The 17258-nt window shown below is 48.6% G+C and overlaps 1 protein-coding gene across 1 annotated transcript in view; it reads right to left on the bottom strand.

Moving 5' to 3' along the window:
• Positions 1 to 17258, bottom strand: part of Gan (gigaxonin) — a 50496-nt gene that overhangs the window by 9195 nt on the left and 24043 nt on the right. The window contains exons 2-9 of the mRNA XM_028753357.1: positions 15285 to 15399; positions 11497 to 11847; positions 8480 to 8697; positions 8179 to 8300; positions 5395 to 5507; positions 4502 to 4651; positions 1193 to 1329; positions 456 to 584 (exon numbers count right to left, since the gene is read on the bottom strand). Coding sequence (XP_028609190.1) covers positions 456 to 584; positions 1193 to 1329; positions 4502 to 4651; positions 5395 to 5507; positions 8179 to 8300; positions 8480 to 8697; positions 11497 to 11847; positions 15285 to 15399 — 1335 coding nt within the window. The remainder of the gene's footprint in view (positions 1 to 455; positions 585 to 1192; positions 1330 to 4501; positions 4652 to 5394; positions 5508 to 8178; positions 8301 to 8479; positions 8698 to 11496; positions 11848 to 15284; positions 15400 to 17258) is intronic.

Below are 17258 nucleotides of genomic sequence, written 5' to 3'. Positions count from 1 at the left end.
AGAGAGAGAGAGAGAGAGAGAGAGAGAGAGAGAGAGAGAGGAACACTCACTCTGTCACTCTGTTTCTCTGTCTCTCTCTTTCTCTCTGCCTCCAACTTTTGGATGAAAATGTAACCCCTCAGTTTTTCCTACAACCACGCCTTTGCCCCACCCTCATGGACTCTAACTCTCTGAAACCGTAAGCCCAGTGACATGTGCTCTTCTCTAAGCTGTCTTAGTCATCATGTCTTACCACAGAAACAGCAAGTAACTCAGACACCAACCTCTCAAGTCACTGAAAAAATATCCAGCATGTAGTGGACACACCCCCTGAGCAGAGAACTCAATGACAGTCACTGAGAACCAAAGCTAAAATACATCTATCTCTGAAGCATGGAGGGAGTGGACAGGAGGGAGAACCTCAAGACTGTTGCATGGGGAGAGAAAGCAGGCGTGAGCATCTCCAGACTGATTACCTCTTAAACTCGTCATGATAGAACTCAGACTTGCAGGTGACCATCTCGCTGCCCTGGATGTCCTCTCGACTTCGGACGCCTCCAAATACATAGAGCTCCATGGCAACCCCGCAGGCCACTGCTCCAAACCTGCGTGGCCACAGAACACAGGCGCTGGCTTAGAACACAGGACCTCAGCCCTAATTCCTTCACTACTGCTCTTGTTGAGATCTCAGGGTAGGCTGGAACTCACCACGTACATCAGACTGTCCTTGAACTCACAGCAATCCTCTTGCCTCAGTAGTCTCCAAGTGCTGTGCATATGCCATCGTGCCCAACCCAATTCCTGTTTGTCTTTTTATGTATGGGCACATGTGTGTGCACGTGTATGTGTGTGACGCCCAACGCTGATGGTACTAGTGATTCCTTATTCATTAAAGTGAGCTCTCTCAGTTGAATCCAGAGTGTGCCTATAGAGTAGTCCAGCTAGCCAGCTTTCTTAGGGACCCCTTGTCTTTATCTTTCCAGTGCTGGAACCAGCTGCCTGACATTTACTTGGATATTGGGGATCTGAGCGCTGGGCCCCATGTTTGCGCAGCACACCACACACTGAGCCATCTCCCCGCATTTGTTGCTTGTTGTACCTGCAATGCTCTGCGTTCTATGTGCGTATGGGCCTTCTGTCTTAGGGGCTGCTAGCTTCTGAGGCCTCATACGTCAACAGTAGCATGCTGATGGGCACACACACTCTGCCTCACCTCCTCTCTTTCAGTGGGCATATGGCCGTCCATTGCTGGGTCCGTGGATCATAACACTCTACAGACTCAAACAGTTTTCCATACGAGCCTCCGCCCATGGCATAGATTTTCTTTTTCATAGCTGCGTAGCAGCCAATCTGAAAGCAAAGAACAATGGTGAGGAAGGAACTGTTTGCCATTAGAACTGGATGGACAGACAGCAACTGGCCCAGAGCACGGTCACCCATGTAGGACAAGCTCTGACTCCTAACAGCAAGACCACGATGCCTTGTAACCTGACACATAGGTCCCCAGATGTGGAAGAGAGAGCTGGTGACGTGCACTGGACATCGCCAGAAAAGGAATCTTCATCGTCTTCAGCAGCAGAGGCCAGTAACTCTACTCTCCTTTACTTCTTGGGGGCCATGCTGGGCATGGAACCCAGAACCTCAAATGTGCCAGGCCAGGGTTCCGCCACTACATTGGATCTCAGCCCAAAATCCTATAAAATATGGGGTTTTTTGGACCTAGCTCCCTTTGTCCACCATGTGGACTCTGACATATCAGGTCAGTTAGATGGTGAAGCTTGCAGCAAGCGCCTTTACCCACAGAGCCATCTTGATGTCCCCATCATCTAACTTTTTACTGGCATTGTAGGCAGTGGTGTGGCACTTGCCTGGTATGCACAGGCTGTGAGTTCCACCCATACCACACTGGGTGACACGGGGAACGGAAGGGTCTTCTGGCATCTATCTCCTTCCTCCAGTGTTTACATTCCCAGGAGTTAGGATTTTGGAAGAATAAGTTGCTCAGTTGCTGTCACAACTGTTTAGCTGGATGGTGTGGTGGTTTGAATAAAATGGCTCCATAGGTCCACAGGGAGTGGCACTATTAGGGGGTGTGGCCTTGTTGGAGTTGGTGTGGTCTTGCTGGAGGAAGTGTGTCACTGAGGGGTGGGCTTTCAGGTTTCATAGGCTCAAGCTTTGCCTAGCGTGACAGTCTTTCCCATGCTGCCTGTGAATCAACATGTACAACTCTCAGCTCCTTCTCCAGCATCTCGTCTGTCTGGATGCTGCCATGCCTCCTGCCTTGATGATAATGGACTAAACCCTCGAAACTGCAAGCCAGCCCAAATTAAATATTGTCCTTCCGAGAGTTGCCGTGGTCATGGTGCCTGTTCACAGCAGTAAATCCTAAGACAGAAGTATACACAGTAAGAGAAGACAGGATATCCACAGCATGGACCAGAGCCATGGCCAGGACTGTGGGAGCTCTGCCTGTAACCCGAGTCTAAATGACAGAGGCTCACAGGCAGAAGCCATCACAGCCTTTCATTTGTAGAGCACATTAGGAAAGGGGGAGAGATCCAGCTGTTCCCAAGTATCTACTCCAGACAACACAGCACTGCTGTTCAGAGCCAGACCAACGCTCGCATGGGCTCTTTCCTGCTGAGATGTCTGACTGCTGACATGAAGGCAAGCTGCCAACAGAGACAGAATTCTAGGGCCTGGATCCTCGGAGCATTTTCTGTTGTGCCAAAGGCACACTTAAGAAATGAGGATGTGGACTTCTGGTCTGGGCCCGAGCATAGAGCAGGTCATAGGCGGCAGCTCCGTACCCAACCCCAGAAAACTGAGAGAAAGAGGGTCTCCCAGGAGCTTTAACTCAGGCAGCATCCCAGGTAAAAATGAATCACCCGTGATGTCTGCTGTTAGAAGTTCTAATCCAGATGCTGGCCTCCAAACTTATACTACTCAGACCTTTGAAGGGCCACTGACAAGAACAACAAACAGCTAGAGATTGACATCACTAATCTGAAGAAATCCCTCGTTTCGCCGTCTGAAGAGACCTCCTAAAATCGCAAAGATCCTTATTGGACTTGATTTACTCTAGTACAATAGAAAAGGCTGTATACAGCTCTTGACTGTGTACAACCCTCAAAGAAGAAGGTTGCCTTTATATAGACAAGACAAGGAGGGTTAAAGAGAGCATGAAATAGGTAGTGAAGGCCCTAAGAAAAATCAGAGAGAGAAAGAGACAGATGAATGCTGGTACAAGAATTGGTTTGCAGCCTCTCCAAGGTTGTCAACCCTATTTCCTCCCATCTTGGGACCATTATTTGGGTTCTTTTTGCTTTTTTCCGCTGGTCCCTGGCCCTCAAATAGGCGGACTAACTCTGTGATAAAACAGATAAATAATTCAGTAGCAAAACCTACACAGATACATTATCATAAGTTAGCTATGGAGGACCATGAGACTCAAGATGAGGTTGTTACTTTATACAGGGTGTTTCCAAAACCCATCTCCACCCAACCTAAAAGGGGGGACTTCTGCCCCTAGACCAAGCAGAGAGGGGCCACCCAGAACCCCCTCTGACAGGCGATCTGAATTCTTGCTTAGGCTGCAAGGCTAAGCACTGCAAGGGAATATAAATAAAAGATAAAAATATCTATCTGGGTTCCCTGAGAGACAAGCCTGACTGCATAGGGGTTGATGTCAAAAGTATCCCCTCTCCACGAAAAAGACATCGGGATGGGTATGGCCCTCATGCCTCACTGGACAACGACAGGGGGACTAGAGCCATTACAAGGTCCCCTTCAAATACTGGAGGTCAGGCCTCTATGCCCGCCTTCGCAAGTTTAGAATTGCCACAGCCCTTCTATACTTAGAGAAGGGAGGAGATGTCAGGGGCAGCCCTGCTTACACATACTGTAGGCCTAAAACCAGCCATAGGCCAAAAATCAGCAATAGGCCTGTCAAACATGTATACTAACACCAAGTCTTGGGTCTCAGTGGAAAAACATTGAAACAGATGGCTATAAGCTAATGTAAACAGGCAGCTTCTGTGGAAATTTATAAGCCTGAGTAGTAATAGACCTTGTAAATAGGTAGCCTTGGCAGACAATACCAACTTAGATAAGGACAAGCTAGTCATAGGCAGAGTCATAGTGAATTGTCCCCTGAACCTTCACCCAGCCGATACCCGGTTCTGAAGATATCTGTATTCCCCCTGAACACCCACACTCCAGTGTCATTCCCTTCCCCACATCCTGCCTTTCTGTGTTTATAACCCCTGTGTGAATTAATTACGATTTGAGAAAAAAATAAAAAAAAAAATAAAAAAATAATGATGATAATAAAATAAATCTTCATCAACAAAAAAAAAAAAAAGAAAAAAAAAAAAAAAAAAAAAAATGAGGATGTGTGCCGAGGACTCTGCTCAGCACTAGAGTACTAAGCAAGGCCCTGGGGTGAGCTTTCCCATTGCACCAGCCAACCCCAGAAGGAGACCACGACTCTGAAGCCAGCTGAGCAGACTGAGGCGCTCACCTTCCTAACCATGGTCAAGTCAGGCTGCTTGGTCCAGGTTTTGGAATAAATGTCGTAACACTCCATGGAAATCAGCTCGCGGTCCCCGTCCTCCCCTCCGAGGACATACAGCATGCCGTCTATCTCCACGATCCCAAAGTTGTGTCTCGCCTGGAACGACATGGCAAACCTTGGTGGGCGAAAGTGGATAGTCCACAGTACTTTATCCCAGTGTTCCAGCAACGAGGAGACTTGTTGACACTGTTTCTCCTTGGAATGTCTCCACACTGTGTGTGGCTTCCTTGGGTCAACAGACGGAGGCAGTTGCTCCTCAGGACCAGGGACAAAAGATGCAGGTTCATCGGCAGAGATGCTGTGCTTAACCCACAGAACTGAGAAGAGCGCCTACAAGGACAGCTGGCTCCATGGTATTACTTCTGTGCGGGCAGGTTTCTGAGGTGACTGGGAAAGGTGGCAAAAACCATGTCGTGTAGACTACCTGTGGCCAGGAGAGGCAGCAGAGAGGACAGGGCATGCCCGAGTATCAGGAATTCCAGAAAGCTGAGGTGCTTATCATTTACCCACAGCAAACAGAACACAGAAAATTCCTGGCTCATGGAGTCTCAGAGGAACATGTAAAGCCAGGTTGTGCAGGGGTGGGCACAGCAGAGAGAGGAAGGTGGTGGGAAGGCAGCTAGTGACCGAGCAGGCAGTACGGGAGGTGAGGACAGGTCTCTGCAGGGAGGTGGTGCTAGGCAGGAGGCCAGGAGGAGGCAGGGAGAAGATGGAGATGCAGGAGAATAGGGCTCCAGGCAGGGTGAGGCCAGGCTACCCCTTCTGTCCCCACATGGAAACCCCCACCCAATAAAACTGCAGAGAGAAAAGAAACACACCCGGAGACAACTGCACCATACCTCATTCATGGGTGGGAGCGCAGTCCACGTGTTGGCGTCTGGGTCATACTTCTCTCCCGAGCTCAGCGTCTGCTTATTTTCATCTTGGCCCCCCAACACGAACAGAAATCCTTCTGTAAGAAGCACAGGGGACACACAGGACACTCCAGCAGATGGCATGGTGCAGTAGTGGCCGGGCATTTAGAGCTCCCCTCCCCAACCCCGGCAGTCTTCTTGCTCCTTGACGACAGCAAACTTGTTAGTCATTCTGGTTATTCTGCTTTGTTCCACACAGTCTACAGGAGGAGGAGGAGGGAGGTGACCCACCCTCCAGTCACCAGGCAGCTCAGGGCCACCTCAGGCAGCTCCGGGCCACCTCAGCTCCTCACTTCATCCCCTAGCTCTGAGTCTCAACAGCATCTGACCTACAGCCCACATCTACTCTCAAGGTCACAGGGATTCTTCGCACAGGACACTGGACATGCAGCAAGATTAACTGTTGAGCCTGCTGCTGGGGTAGTGATGTGGGTAAGTGAGGTCAGTCTGGGGCACGTGATGAGCACAGACAAGGTCCCAAGTTTTATCCCCAACACTGTACAAATGAGGAAATGGTAAGTAAGGGGGCCAGCTGGAACCAGCACTCAACTTCCTTCTTTAAAATCACATTTGACACTGGGCGGTGGTGGCGCACGCCTTTAATCCCAGCACTTGGGAGGCAGAGGCAGGCGGATCTCTGAGTTCGAGAGTTCGAGGCTAGCCTGGTCTACAGAGTGAGTTCCAGGACAGCCAGGGCTACACAGAGAAACCTTGTCTCAAAAAAACAAAACAAAACAAAAAATCACATTTGATGCCATTCGCACTCTCTGGGTAAGCGTAGCTCTCAGCCTCATCAAAGAAGCTTCTGTCTGCGGCAGATAGAGCCTAGTGCAGAGAGCACAGCTGGCCAAAACGCAGGAAACAAATGACCACGGGTGTTCGACCGTCACTGGGACATCTACAACACAAGCCCGACCCCCAAGGCTCAGGGGACATCATGGACGAGAGGGTGGGGAAGACTTAGGAGTCGGAAGGCAGATGCCTGCTGCAAGGCAGTGTCTTTTAGACCTGACAGGGAAGCTGCGTCCATGAACTCTCAACAGTTGACTGCATGATTAGTCCTCATGCCAACATGGACGGGGGAAATTACATAAGGGCCCCCATACCTCTAGGTGAAGCTCCAGAGATGGTCAATGGATACCGAGGAGAATCAGTTTTCCTCAGGGATTAGTCCCTAGTAGGTTTCCCAATCCTAAATAGTCAACCCTAGGCACATGTACAGACAGTCAACTCTAACTGACTCAGGAGATTTTCCCTATCTATCTATCCATCCATCCCTATATATTTATATATATATAAACATAATTTATAAAACATACAGGTATACTTTTATAATATATTTACATATATTATATATTTATATACAGGCATATATGTATATACATACATACACACATATACACATACATAAATCATAGAAGAGGAGGTCACTGAGAGGGGACATGGGACATGGGAAGAGGCGGAGAAAACAGAGGGAGGGATAGGAATAATATAAATACAATGTTCTCATGTATGACACTCTCAAAAGATTAAAATAAAAATATGTAGAGTGTGCACATATGTGCACATGCCACAGATCATGTATGAAGTCAGAGGACACTTGCAGGAGTTGTTCCTCTCCTTTTACCCTGTGAGTCCAAGGGACTGAACTCAGGTCGTCAGGCGTGGTGGGACGTGCCTTTTCCCACCTTGGCCAGCTCAACTGATTTAAACCTTCTGCTTGTCTAGGAAATCATTCCTACCAGTAAGAGCACCCAGCAAAGGCTCTCAGGCACAGCAAGAGCTCTGGACCTATGGAATAAGAGCAGAAGCAAACACCGGAGACAGAGCTGCAAAGACCCGAAGTACTGGGTGACCAGGAAGACAAAGCAGCAAAAGTCACCACAACCCCAAGAAACACAGGGCGCCACTGACAGAGGAACACAGCTACTGAATGACGGACTGCACACAGAGCCACTCACAAAGAGACACAGAAATAAATCCCACGGGTGGCCTAACAGGCTCTCAGAGTGTAAAGTCATTGAGACAGATCAAAAGCGACCATCAACCCCATGTCAGAGAGGCAAAAAGACAGAAGCTGCCGGGCAGTAATAGCACACACCTTTAATCCCAGCACTCAGGAGGCAGAGGCAGGAGGATCTGTGTGAGTTCAAGGCCAGCCTAGTCTATAGAGTGAGCTCCAGGACAGCCAAGACTGCACAGAGAACCCCCACACCCAGGAAAAAGGAGAGAGCTGACAAAGACAAGCAGAGAGTGTCGAGAAAGCTCTGACATGCTCGACGAGACATCCAAGGGCTGAGGAACATGGGAAAATAAGTGGATGAGGAAGACAAGAGGGAAGGCAATATGATTCTGCAGGTAAGAGAGCTTGCTGCAAAGGCTGACAGCCTGAGTTTGATCCCTAGAACCATATATCACCACCATATTGGGTGGTGCTAGAACTTAAACCCAGGCCACTCAACCATCTGAGCTACACCCCTTAGAATTAAACTTTTTTTGAGACAGTATGCAACTACATATCTCTAGCTGTCCTGAATTCACTATACAGACCAGGCTGGTCTCAAACTCACAGATCCTCCTGCCTGTGCCTCCTGAGTACCGAGACTAAAGCTGTGCACCACCAGGCAAAAAATCATACCTGTGCATCTGTGCCACCCTGAAATAAGGTATTACTTGGCCAGGGTTCTGCTAAAATTGAACAGAGAGTACCTGCTGAAAGAACTCCATGGTTAATTCTTGGCATGCTCAGAGGAGCCAGTTCAATCCACAGCTGCCGGTTGGGGTCGTAGAGAGGGCACATACATCGCATGGCAGCTGTGGGTTTCCGTGACCTAGGGAAACACATAACTGATGTTTTCCAGTTCCTCTCATGACAACCACTGTCAATCTCAGTATTCTACAGATGATTAAACATTTACGACAGTCATCACTGTTACACTTCAGACACAGAAATTATCCTGCATTTTCTGTTGTCCTTCCCCTTCCTCCTCCCTTCCCCCACCACACTCACACTCTTTCTTCCCCTCCAATGGTCACGATGCACTCTGAGTAGCCCCTGGGCTTGAAGCTGGCCAGCATGGCCTCCCCCTGCTGCGGCTGGCTGAGCGGGATGTTGCTACACTCTTTGACAATTTCTCGCACCAAGGGCTCATTCAGCATCTGCTCGCGTAGGTAGCTGGAATCCAGCCCTGAAACCCACAGTGCTGACATGACGTCCTTCATGTGGACCTGTGGATGAAGGAGGAGGAGGGACAGACAGGGATGACACAGGTCTTCTGAAACACACTTTCTGGTTCACAGCAGATGGTGTCTGTTAACAGTCTATCAGCCGATACTATCGTGTCTGTCAGTCCTGTCTGAGTATGCACACCAGCCCACTCCTCTCCTCTCCACACTCCTGTGTGTGTGTGTGTGTGTGTGTGTGTGTGTGTGTGTGTGTGTGTACACGTGTGTGTGCAGGTACCTATGGGTCAGAAGAGGGCGTCTGATTTTCCAGAACTGGAGTTACTGGCTGTTGTGAGCGGCTTGGTGTGGGTGCTAGGAACTCAAGTTGGGTCCTCTCCAAAGGCAGCAGATGTTCCTAACTGCTTAGCCATGTCTCCTTTCCTGCCTCTAAGTCCTGAGATGACAGGATGTGCCACTCTGCTCTGTGACCCTTCTCTACTTCTCTGGCTGTCCACAGTCTCTGGGAAGAAAGGTTTGAATGTGTCAAGAGTGTTTCTCACACTGCAGGTCCCGCCCCAGTGGGTTAAGCGAGTGGTGCTGTGTTGTCTCACACGCCTGGATGAATTGTGACTAAGCCACACACTTACAGAAGCCCTAGGATGGTGACAGCAAGTCCACTGTGGTAAACTCAGGCAACAGATTAACATTAATATTGTAAGACAGTCAGCAAAGCCAAAGATAAAAAAAAATCCTCAGAAGTGTGTAGTAATTCCTGCAATGATCATGGCTCAAAACTGTCTCATAGCTTGGGGTAGTTTTGGTCTCAGGGGCTAGCTCTGACACTTGACCATGCTCTGGGTGATTTGGTGATGGATTTGATCAACTTATCATCAAGTGTGGCCTCTGTGGGTAAGGGGAAACCCTTGAATAACTTCAAACATACATTTCCATGTTCTGAGAAGTCAGATTCACCAAAGGACAAAGAATTGTAACATTCCCTAGTAACCAGGCCAACCCAAACCTCTGAGGCAAGAGATGGTCCAGCAGGCTGAGGAGGAGCAGGGTCTCCCAGCAGCCCCTGTGAGTGTTACCCTTCCCTAGTTACCTAATGTGGATCAGTTAGGAGGTCTAACTGCAGCTGAGACCACGGCGTGGTTTCTAGGTGTATGTCCTCACAGGCTTACAGGATTTGCAAACTACAAGAAAATCACTAAGACGGGAGTCTGTATTGACAGGAACAATGAGCAGAGCAATCACGCATTCCAAATCTCTTCTCCGAAACCAGCATAGCACACTTCTTGTTTTGAACCAGGTGACCGGAGAGAATTGAAAGCAAGCTCCGTCTCCTGCTGGATTTCAATGGGGACCGAAAGGCTAACCCTCTCTGAGGCCCGTCACCAGCGGTCACTCCTAGACTTCCTCCACCCAGTTTTTGTTTATTAAATTTCAGATAGAATCTCATATAGCTCTGGCTGTCCTTGACCTAAGAGACTCACCTGCTTCTGGGATCAAGGCATCTGCCTTTGCCTGGCTAAGCATCCCTTTGTAATTTTAATTTTTTTCTCCAAATCAGCTAAGATGCTGGGGGCTGGGGCCACCTGACAATGGTTAGACCCTTACCAGGTACCTTGGCTCCTTGAGTAAAGGACTGTCAGCTAAGCAGCTAGCTAGCCCTCCTTCATGCCAGTCCACTGCTTTAACTAGTCTGTAGATGCCTTTGAGGGGCAACACTGCTGCTTGCTGCTGAAGCAAACTCTGGCTCCAGCAAGCGCGGTCTTCGCCACAAACAGCTCAGACAGTCTGAGCTGGACCTTTGTCCATCCCAAGCCTCACTAACCTTCAGCAGCCATTTTCCCTCAGGCCAGGGTGGAAACATGTCCCCGGTGGCCAGCCTGGGGTTAGTGCACACAGTCCTTCACTGGTATGACAGCCTGCGGTGACAGGCACAATTATAGCCATCTCCTCTCTGACACAAACATGAGGGACTGTACCTTACTAACAGTCCTGAAGGATGGCTATCATTATCCCAAACACTATGTCAATCCCTCCTTTCTGGCTATACAGGAAACCTTTCATAGCTCCTGGGAGTTCCTCTCCTGTGCCTGCCCCCACAGAAGGTTCTCCTTCAGTGACCCTGCATTCCCAGTTTGGATCTTAACTGTTAGCCCACACGAACTGTGACACAGGAGACAGAATGGAAGAAAATGAACTGGTGGTGGCTGGGCAGAGAGAGCAGCAGTAAGACACTTGAAGATGTCCATCAAGTGACCAGGACTGGGGCGCAGGAAACTGTGAGGAAGGCTGTGAGGAGCTAAGAAGAGGAACTATGGGCCCCGTTAATGGAGGAGTTCCAGAGAGCTGCTAAGATGTAAAATCCAAGTGTCTCAGATATCCTAGGCCTGACAGACATACATTCAACCTTGTAGAACTGAGGCTCTCAAGACCTGAGGGCCCTCAGGAGTGGTAACAGCTGTAGGTGGGAGCCCTGCTGCCCACTGCTGCTAGAGGCCCAGGATTATAACAGCCGTCAAATGCCAGGGCCACTGGCAATTAAAGCCCCAACAAGAAGCCTCCAACCCGAGCATCTACAGCTCCAAGTCTGACTAAACAGCCTGGACAGACAGGCTCCTGGCTCTCAGGGCTGGAGTGTGAGCCTTTGGGTCTGTTCAGAACCTAGGCCTTGGATACTTGAGGACCTGGGTCTGCCAGCATTGGGAGTGTTCCTCCTTGGCATATGGGTAGACCAGAAGGACCCCTGCTAATAGCCTGAGACCGACAGACCACATCCCTACCCATCCCGGGAAGTAAAACAAACACATGCACGAGAAGGAAACCGAAGGCCGTGTCCTGAGGGGAAGGCACCTTTCTCATCTCCACATCGTGTGCTATCCACCGGATCACCGCCTCAAACACGTATCTCTCGTTGCCCACGTTCAGCTTCTCGAGGGAGATCACTTCCTTGAGCTTCTGAGGACTCAGTTCCAGGAATTCCTCAGTGCTGCTGACGTCCCGGAAGTGGGTCTCCAGGTACTCGGTGGCCAGGTAATGCACATGGTGCAGGCAGTAGTGCAGGGCAAAGTCCCGGATGCCGATGCAGTTCTCTGCCGCTATGCAACCCTCCAGGAACTCGCAGCACAGGGTTTTAAGGTCCGTCAGCAGTAGCAGGTCGGCTGCCTGCACAACATCCTGGATTGTATTTTCATTTAACCTGATCTGTAAGATTACCACAAGCATTTTATAGCTGCGTCCAGACAAACCAAACCAAACCAAACCAAACCCCCAAACTACTACCTGAGTAGTCTGGTCCACAGGAAATCCCCAGTTCTTTCTTTTATTTTTAAAAATTTAGTTTTAAATGTGTGTATGAGCACATGGATGCAGGTGCCTGCAGAGGTCAGAGGCCCTGGATCCCCCGGAGCTGGAGTTATAGGCAGTTGTGAGATGCCAACATGGGTGTCATAACTGAACTCAGGTCCTCTGCAAGAGTAGGAAAGCATCTTAACCACTGAGCCAGCTCTCCAGTCCCCTAATCCCCAGGGATGTAGGTCAAAGATGACTAGGTATTGTTGACCATACACTGCACATCTTTCAATACTCTGAGGCATCAAGAGGCCTTAAACTTTTTCTTAAAGCTTCCTTGCTTCCTTCCTTCCTTGCTTCCTTCCTTGCTTCCTTCCTTGCTTCCTTCCTTGCTTCCTTCCTTGCTTCCTTCCTTCCTTCCTTCCTTCCTTCCTTATGTATACAGTGTTCTGTCTGCATGTATGCCTGTCCACCAGAAGAGGGCACCAGATTTCATTATAGATGGTTATGAGCCACCATATGGTTGCTGGGAATTGAATTCAGGACCTCTGGAAGAGCAGACAGTGTTCTTAAACTCTGAGCCATCTCTCCAACGAGGGTCCTTACCTTACAGCAGATAGGTCTGACCTGTTTGTTTGTTTATTTGTTTGTCTTTTTGAGACAAGGTTTCTCTGGGTACCCTGTCCTAGAACTTGCTCTGTACAGCAGGCTGGCCTCAAACTCAGAGATCTGCCTGCCTCTGCCTCTTGAGTGCTGGGATTAAAGGCGTGTGCTACCACCCCTGCCGATGCGTCTGATTTTGATTCCACCTGTCCAGGCTTTGCCCTCCTGTGCTAGCACGATCTACTGCTGAGGGAACCTACCCACGTGCTCACCTCTGCAACTCACACAAAAACCTGACTGAGCATATAGGGACAGTTCTGCTACGAATGGAACTTGGAGTTATCTGTTCCTGTCTGCCGAGTGGAATGCCAGGTGGGTGCAAGCTTTGGATCTCCTCAGTAGCCCCACACTCAATGCTTGAGCCTCAAACCACCTTCTGGATCAAACCCATAACGTACAAGTTTCTCTCCTTACAACTCTTTACTTCTGATAAATTGTCTCCAGTTTTCTGACTGACACTTCTTTCTCTCCCTGCTCCTCTGTGCAACAGTAAAGCAACGACACACACACCTCCTCAGGCCTCACTACTTCCGAAACAAGGGAGTTCAGGGTCCAGCAAAAACCAATTTACCAGACTCTATACATTTTCATATCACAGACTTAAACATGTGGTATCACTAATTGCCTCAGAAACTGAGCACAGAACCTTGGAAAATAAATAGGGAAAATTTCCTGTCTCAAAGACATAACTTTTTCTTCTTTTTAAACTTCTTTTTTATTTTATGTGCATTGGTGTTTTGCCTATATGTATGTCTGGGTGAGGGTGTCAGATCACCTGGAACTGGAGTTACAGACAGTTGTGAGGTGCCATGTGGGTGCTGGGAATTGAACCTGGGACCTCTGGGAAAGCAGTCAGTGAGTGCTCTTAACAACTGAGCCATCTCTCCAGTCCACCTTTTCTTCTTTTTACATTTTTTGTATGTGTGCTGCCTAGTTTTATGTCAAATTAACAAAAGCTAGAGGCATCTGAGAGGAACAAGCATCAACTGAGAAAATATAAGATCATGCTGCAGGCAAGCTTAGAGGGCGTTTTCTTAATTCATGTTTGATGTGGGAGGTCCCAGTACCTTGTGGGTAGGGCCTCATGCATGCTGGGACTGGCTCTAGCATTCAGCCACATCCCCAGACCCAGGAATATTAAGTTTAGCCAGCAGAGAGGGAACAACTACAGACTATCTAAATAAAACCCATGAAAACGCACTAGACCACATCTTGAAACCAACAGCTAATTCAGAGTTTGCCACATCTTAAGTTGCCACCTGGGTTCTACACTTTAGGCTGGGACAAATCCCAACAGTCAATCTGCAGATAGTCCCTGAACAGCAGTCAAAGCTTGCACAGAGCATGCTCTCGGTGGCCTGTCACTGGCTATGCTCACAACTACAGAGACCTCACCCTGCCAGTGAGAGCAGGCGGCCTGGTTTCTCCTGCTGTGCAGGGTCTCTAGGATTTTAGGGGCTCTAACTTCATTCAGTTTAACAACCGCACATATGCACACCCGCTGCCTTGTGTTTAGGGGAGAGTTTCCCTACACTGTGTTCGCAATGCTATGAAATCACACCGCACACTGCAACAGGACTGGAATCCCTGAGTGTGTGGACAGAACGGAGGCATTCAGAAAAGAGAGGCGATACACTCCAAACACTTAAAAACTTGTGAGAAAACAGGCCTTTCAAAAAGAGGAGTCGGGAAACAGCAGTGATGAAGGCGCCAATGGGCAGGGTGAAGGACGAGATCTTGGAGAAAATGAGGCAGAACACAGTTTCACACACCTAAACGTACCACACACTCCTCTGCTCTCTGGCCAATATACCTACCCGACTTGTCTTTTCTGTTTGCTTTTAAAAGATTTATTCCTATTTGTGCGTGTGTGTGCTTGTGTGTGTGTGTGCACGCACTTGTGAGTGTGTTGCACATGCACAAGCACACATGGAGGCCAGAAGATCCCCTGGAGCTGGAGTCACTGGTGGTTGTGGGCCACCTGCTGTGGGTGCTGGGGACCAGAGGCCTAGCCAGCTCTCAGCCACTGAACCATCTGTGTCCTTGCTAAGAGTCTTAAGACTCCTATGCTAGAACCCAAGAACATAGAGAGGACAAGGCTGGGAGGCAGGAAAAGAAAGTGGTCTAGTGGCTTCCCATTTCCTGCTTGCCTATTATCACATCTCCAGAGATACTGTGGCACAGAGAGGGAAGGCAGGAAGCATGGCAGGGGTGGGGTGACGCACATGACCACCAGCGAAACTTCACCAGTACTTGATACTCTACTAAGGGTAGCTTTCAATGGGAGCTGCCTTTCACTGCCGTGTCCCACAGGAAACTGTTTCTGTACAACAAGTCCCAGGGACAGATGCTTCTATCTCCATGGAGACAGAGAAGGGCCAGACAGAGTGGATGCTGTGCAAGACCAGATCCAAGATGTGGCGGCAAGTCGGTGGTGAAGGGTGCACCTTGTTTTCTAACCTCAGCCTGAAGGGTGGAGCTCAGAAGAGCACGACCTGGGATTTGGTCTATGATCTGGGTTGCTCCTTTAGGGACAGAGTCTGGAAGAGTGTGAATGTGGGGCCATCCCCAGGGAGATGCCAATAGATGCCCCCGATGGCAGAAGATGATGTGGCAGTGCCACTCTGAAAGCTGCTAAGTCTCTGCCAGGTCTCACCCCTGCATCTTGCCCCTGCGTCTCGCCATACCTGCCCACTGAAGATGTAATCCAGGATCTCTCTCATAACCATTACCGATATCCCTTCAAGTTCAATCTTATAAGTGGATCCGTCATCTTTTGGAGGGTTATAGTTTAACTTTGTCCTAAGAAAGGGAAAAAAATGTAAAATTTCTATGAAGCAACAGAAACTACAAATATATATATACACTGAGCACTGTCATACAACACAGACTGAGTAGCAAATACACTTCCACTCAGAGGACTTCTCCTCAGGTCAGTATACACAGCGTTAGCTAAAACCCATTGGTCTAGTACACAAACGCTACTTCATCTTTTTAAAAGATTTATTCTTAATTATGTGCATGTGTGTCCTGATGTGTGCATGTGCTCATGGAGGCCAGGGACATCAGGTTTCCCCAGGAGCTGGAGTTAGGAGCCAGCTGACATGCGTTCCAGAAACCTGAACTGAGGTCCTCGCAAGAGAAGAAAGCCAAGGATACAACACAATGAGACAGTCTCTAATTAAAAATAAATAAATAGGGGCTGGAGAGATGGCTCAGCGGTTAAGAGCACTGACTGCTCTTCCAGAGGTCCTGAGTTCAAATCCCAGCAACCACATGGTGGCTCACAACCATCCGTAATGAGATTCGATGCCCTCTTCTGGTGTGTCTGAAGACAGCTACAGTGTACTCATAAATAAAAATAAATAAATAAATCTAAAAAAAAAAAAGAAAAAAAAATAAATAAATAAAAAGATGCTGGAGCTCCGTGGTTAAGGGCACTGGCTGCTCTTTCAGAGGACCTAGGTTTGATGGCCACCATCCACAGGGCAGCTCATAAACTTCTGGAACTCCACTCCCAGGAGATCAGACGCCCTTTCTGGTCTCTGTGGGTACTGCATGCATGTGGTACACAGGCACATTTAGGTAAACATTTATATGCATAAGAACAAAATAAATAAAATCTTTTTTTTAAAAAAAGTCAGAAAATAGGAGAGATACAGTAAGAAAACTGGAAGATAAATCCAGGAGGCTGGATTTAAGGTAGTACTGTCTCCTAGTCACAGACAAATAAGTACTTGTGAGTGGAGAAAGTCAGACTCAACTGAGGTGGATCACTATGCTGCTTGAGGATGCTTGGGGATGTGGGGATGGATTCTCACAAGCCCTCAGGGAGAGGACAGGCCACAAAGGAAGGGGTGAAGGTCAGAACAGCTGCCTACTTCACATACAGAAAGACAGAATGCCTGGGAGAAAGAGAAGGCTTCAAAATGTGAGGACAAGCCACGTGTGGCGGCACGAACTTTAAATCCCAGTACTTGGTAGGCAGAGGCAAGCATTCCTTTGTAAGTTCCAGGCCAGGGCGGGGTAGTACAGTGAGACCTTGTCTCAAAACAAACAAAAGAAAAAAAACCCACCAAAACATAACAAGACAAATAGCACCAACAAGATTTAAAAAAAAAAAGTCCAGGACAGAATATTTTCAGTTACACAGTCACCAAAGAGCCTGTCAGCCTTTCAGAGAATGTGGTTAGCCTACCAAGGCAAACCCAGAAAGAAAGCATGCACACAGAGCAGACAGGACTGTCAGTGTGCTCAAGACACTGCCACTCAGCCCGGGAGAGCAGAGGAAGCAAAGGTGGAGGGTGAAGAGCAGCTCCTGGATCAGCAGCCGGGTACCAACACAGGATGCAGATGTCTCCAGAGAATCTATAAAGCAGGTAGTCAGATAGCACTGTTCCTCTTGGTATTTAAATCTCTTGACTCCTTACTAACTCCAGTGTTTTCTGAGCTAATGTTTACTGGGCCTCCACTTGGACACTCTTGGATCTATACGCCTGATAATAAAGGGGAGGTGCCAGATGACCTTCAGTCAAGAGATGGTATGGACAACACCAAAGCCTCCCAAATGTACCTTGTGCAAGCAAGCGTGTCTCCCAGAAACCTTTACTACTGACATCTGTCTATCTGTCAGAGTCACAGTGCTGGTGGCATGGCCATTC

This window comes from Grammomys surdaster, unplaced genomic scaffold (genome assembly GCF_004785775.1).
Source record: "Grammomys surdaster isolate TR1022 unplaced genomic scaffold, NIH_TR_1.0 128, whole genome shotgun sequence".
Taxonomy (NCBI): Eukaryota; Metazoa; Chordata; class Mammalia; order Rodentia; family Muridae; genus Grammomys; species Grammomys surdaster.
Note: the sequence above shows the minus strand (reverse complement) of the source record. Positions and strands in the feature narration are given on the sequence as shown.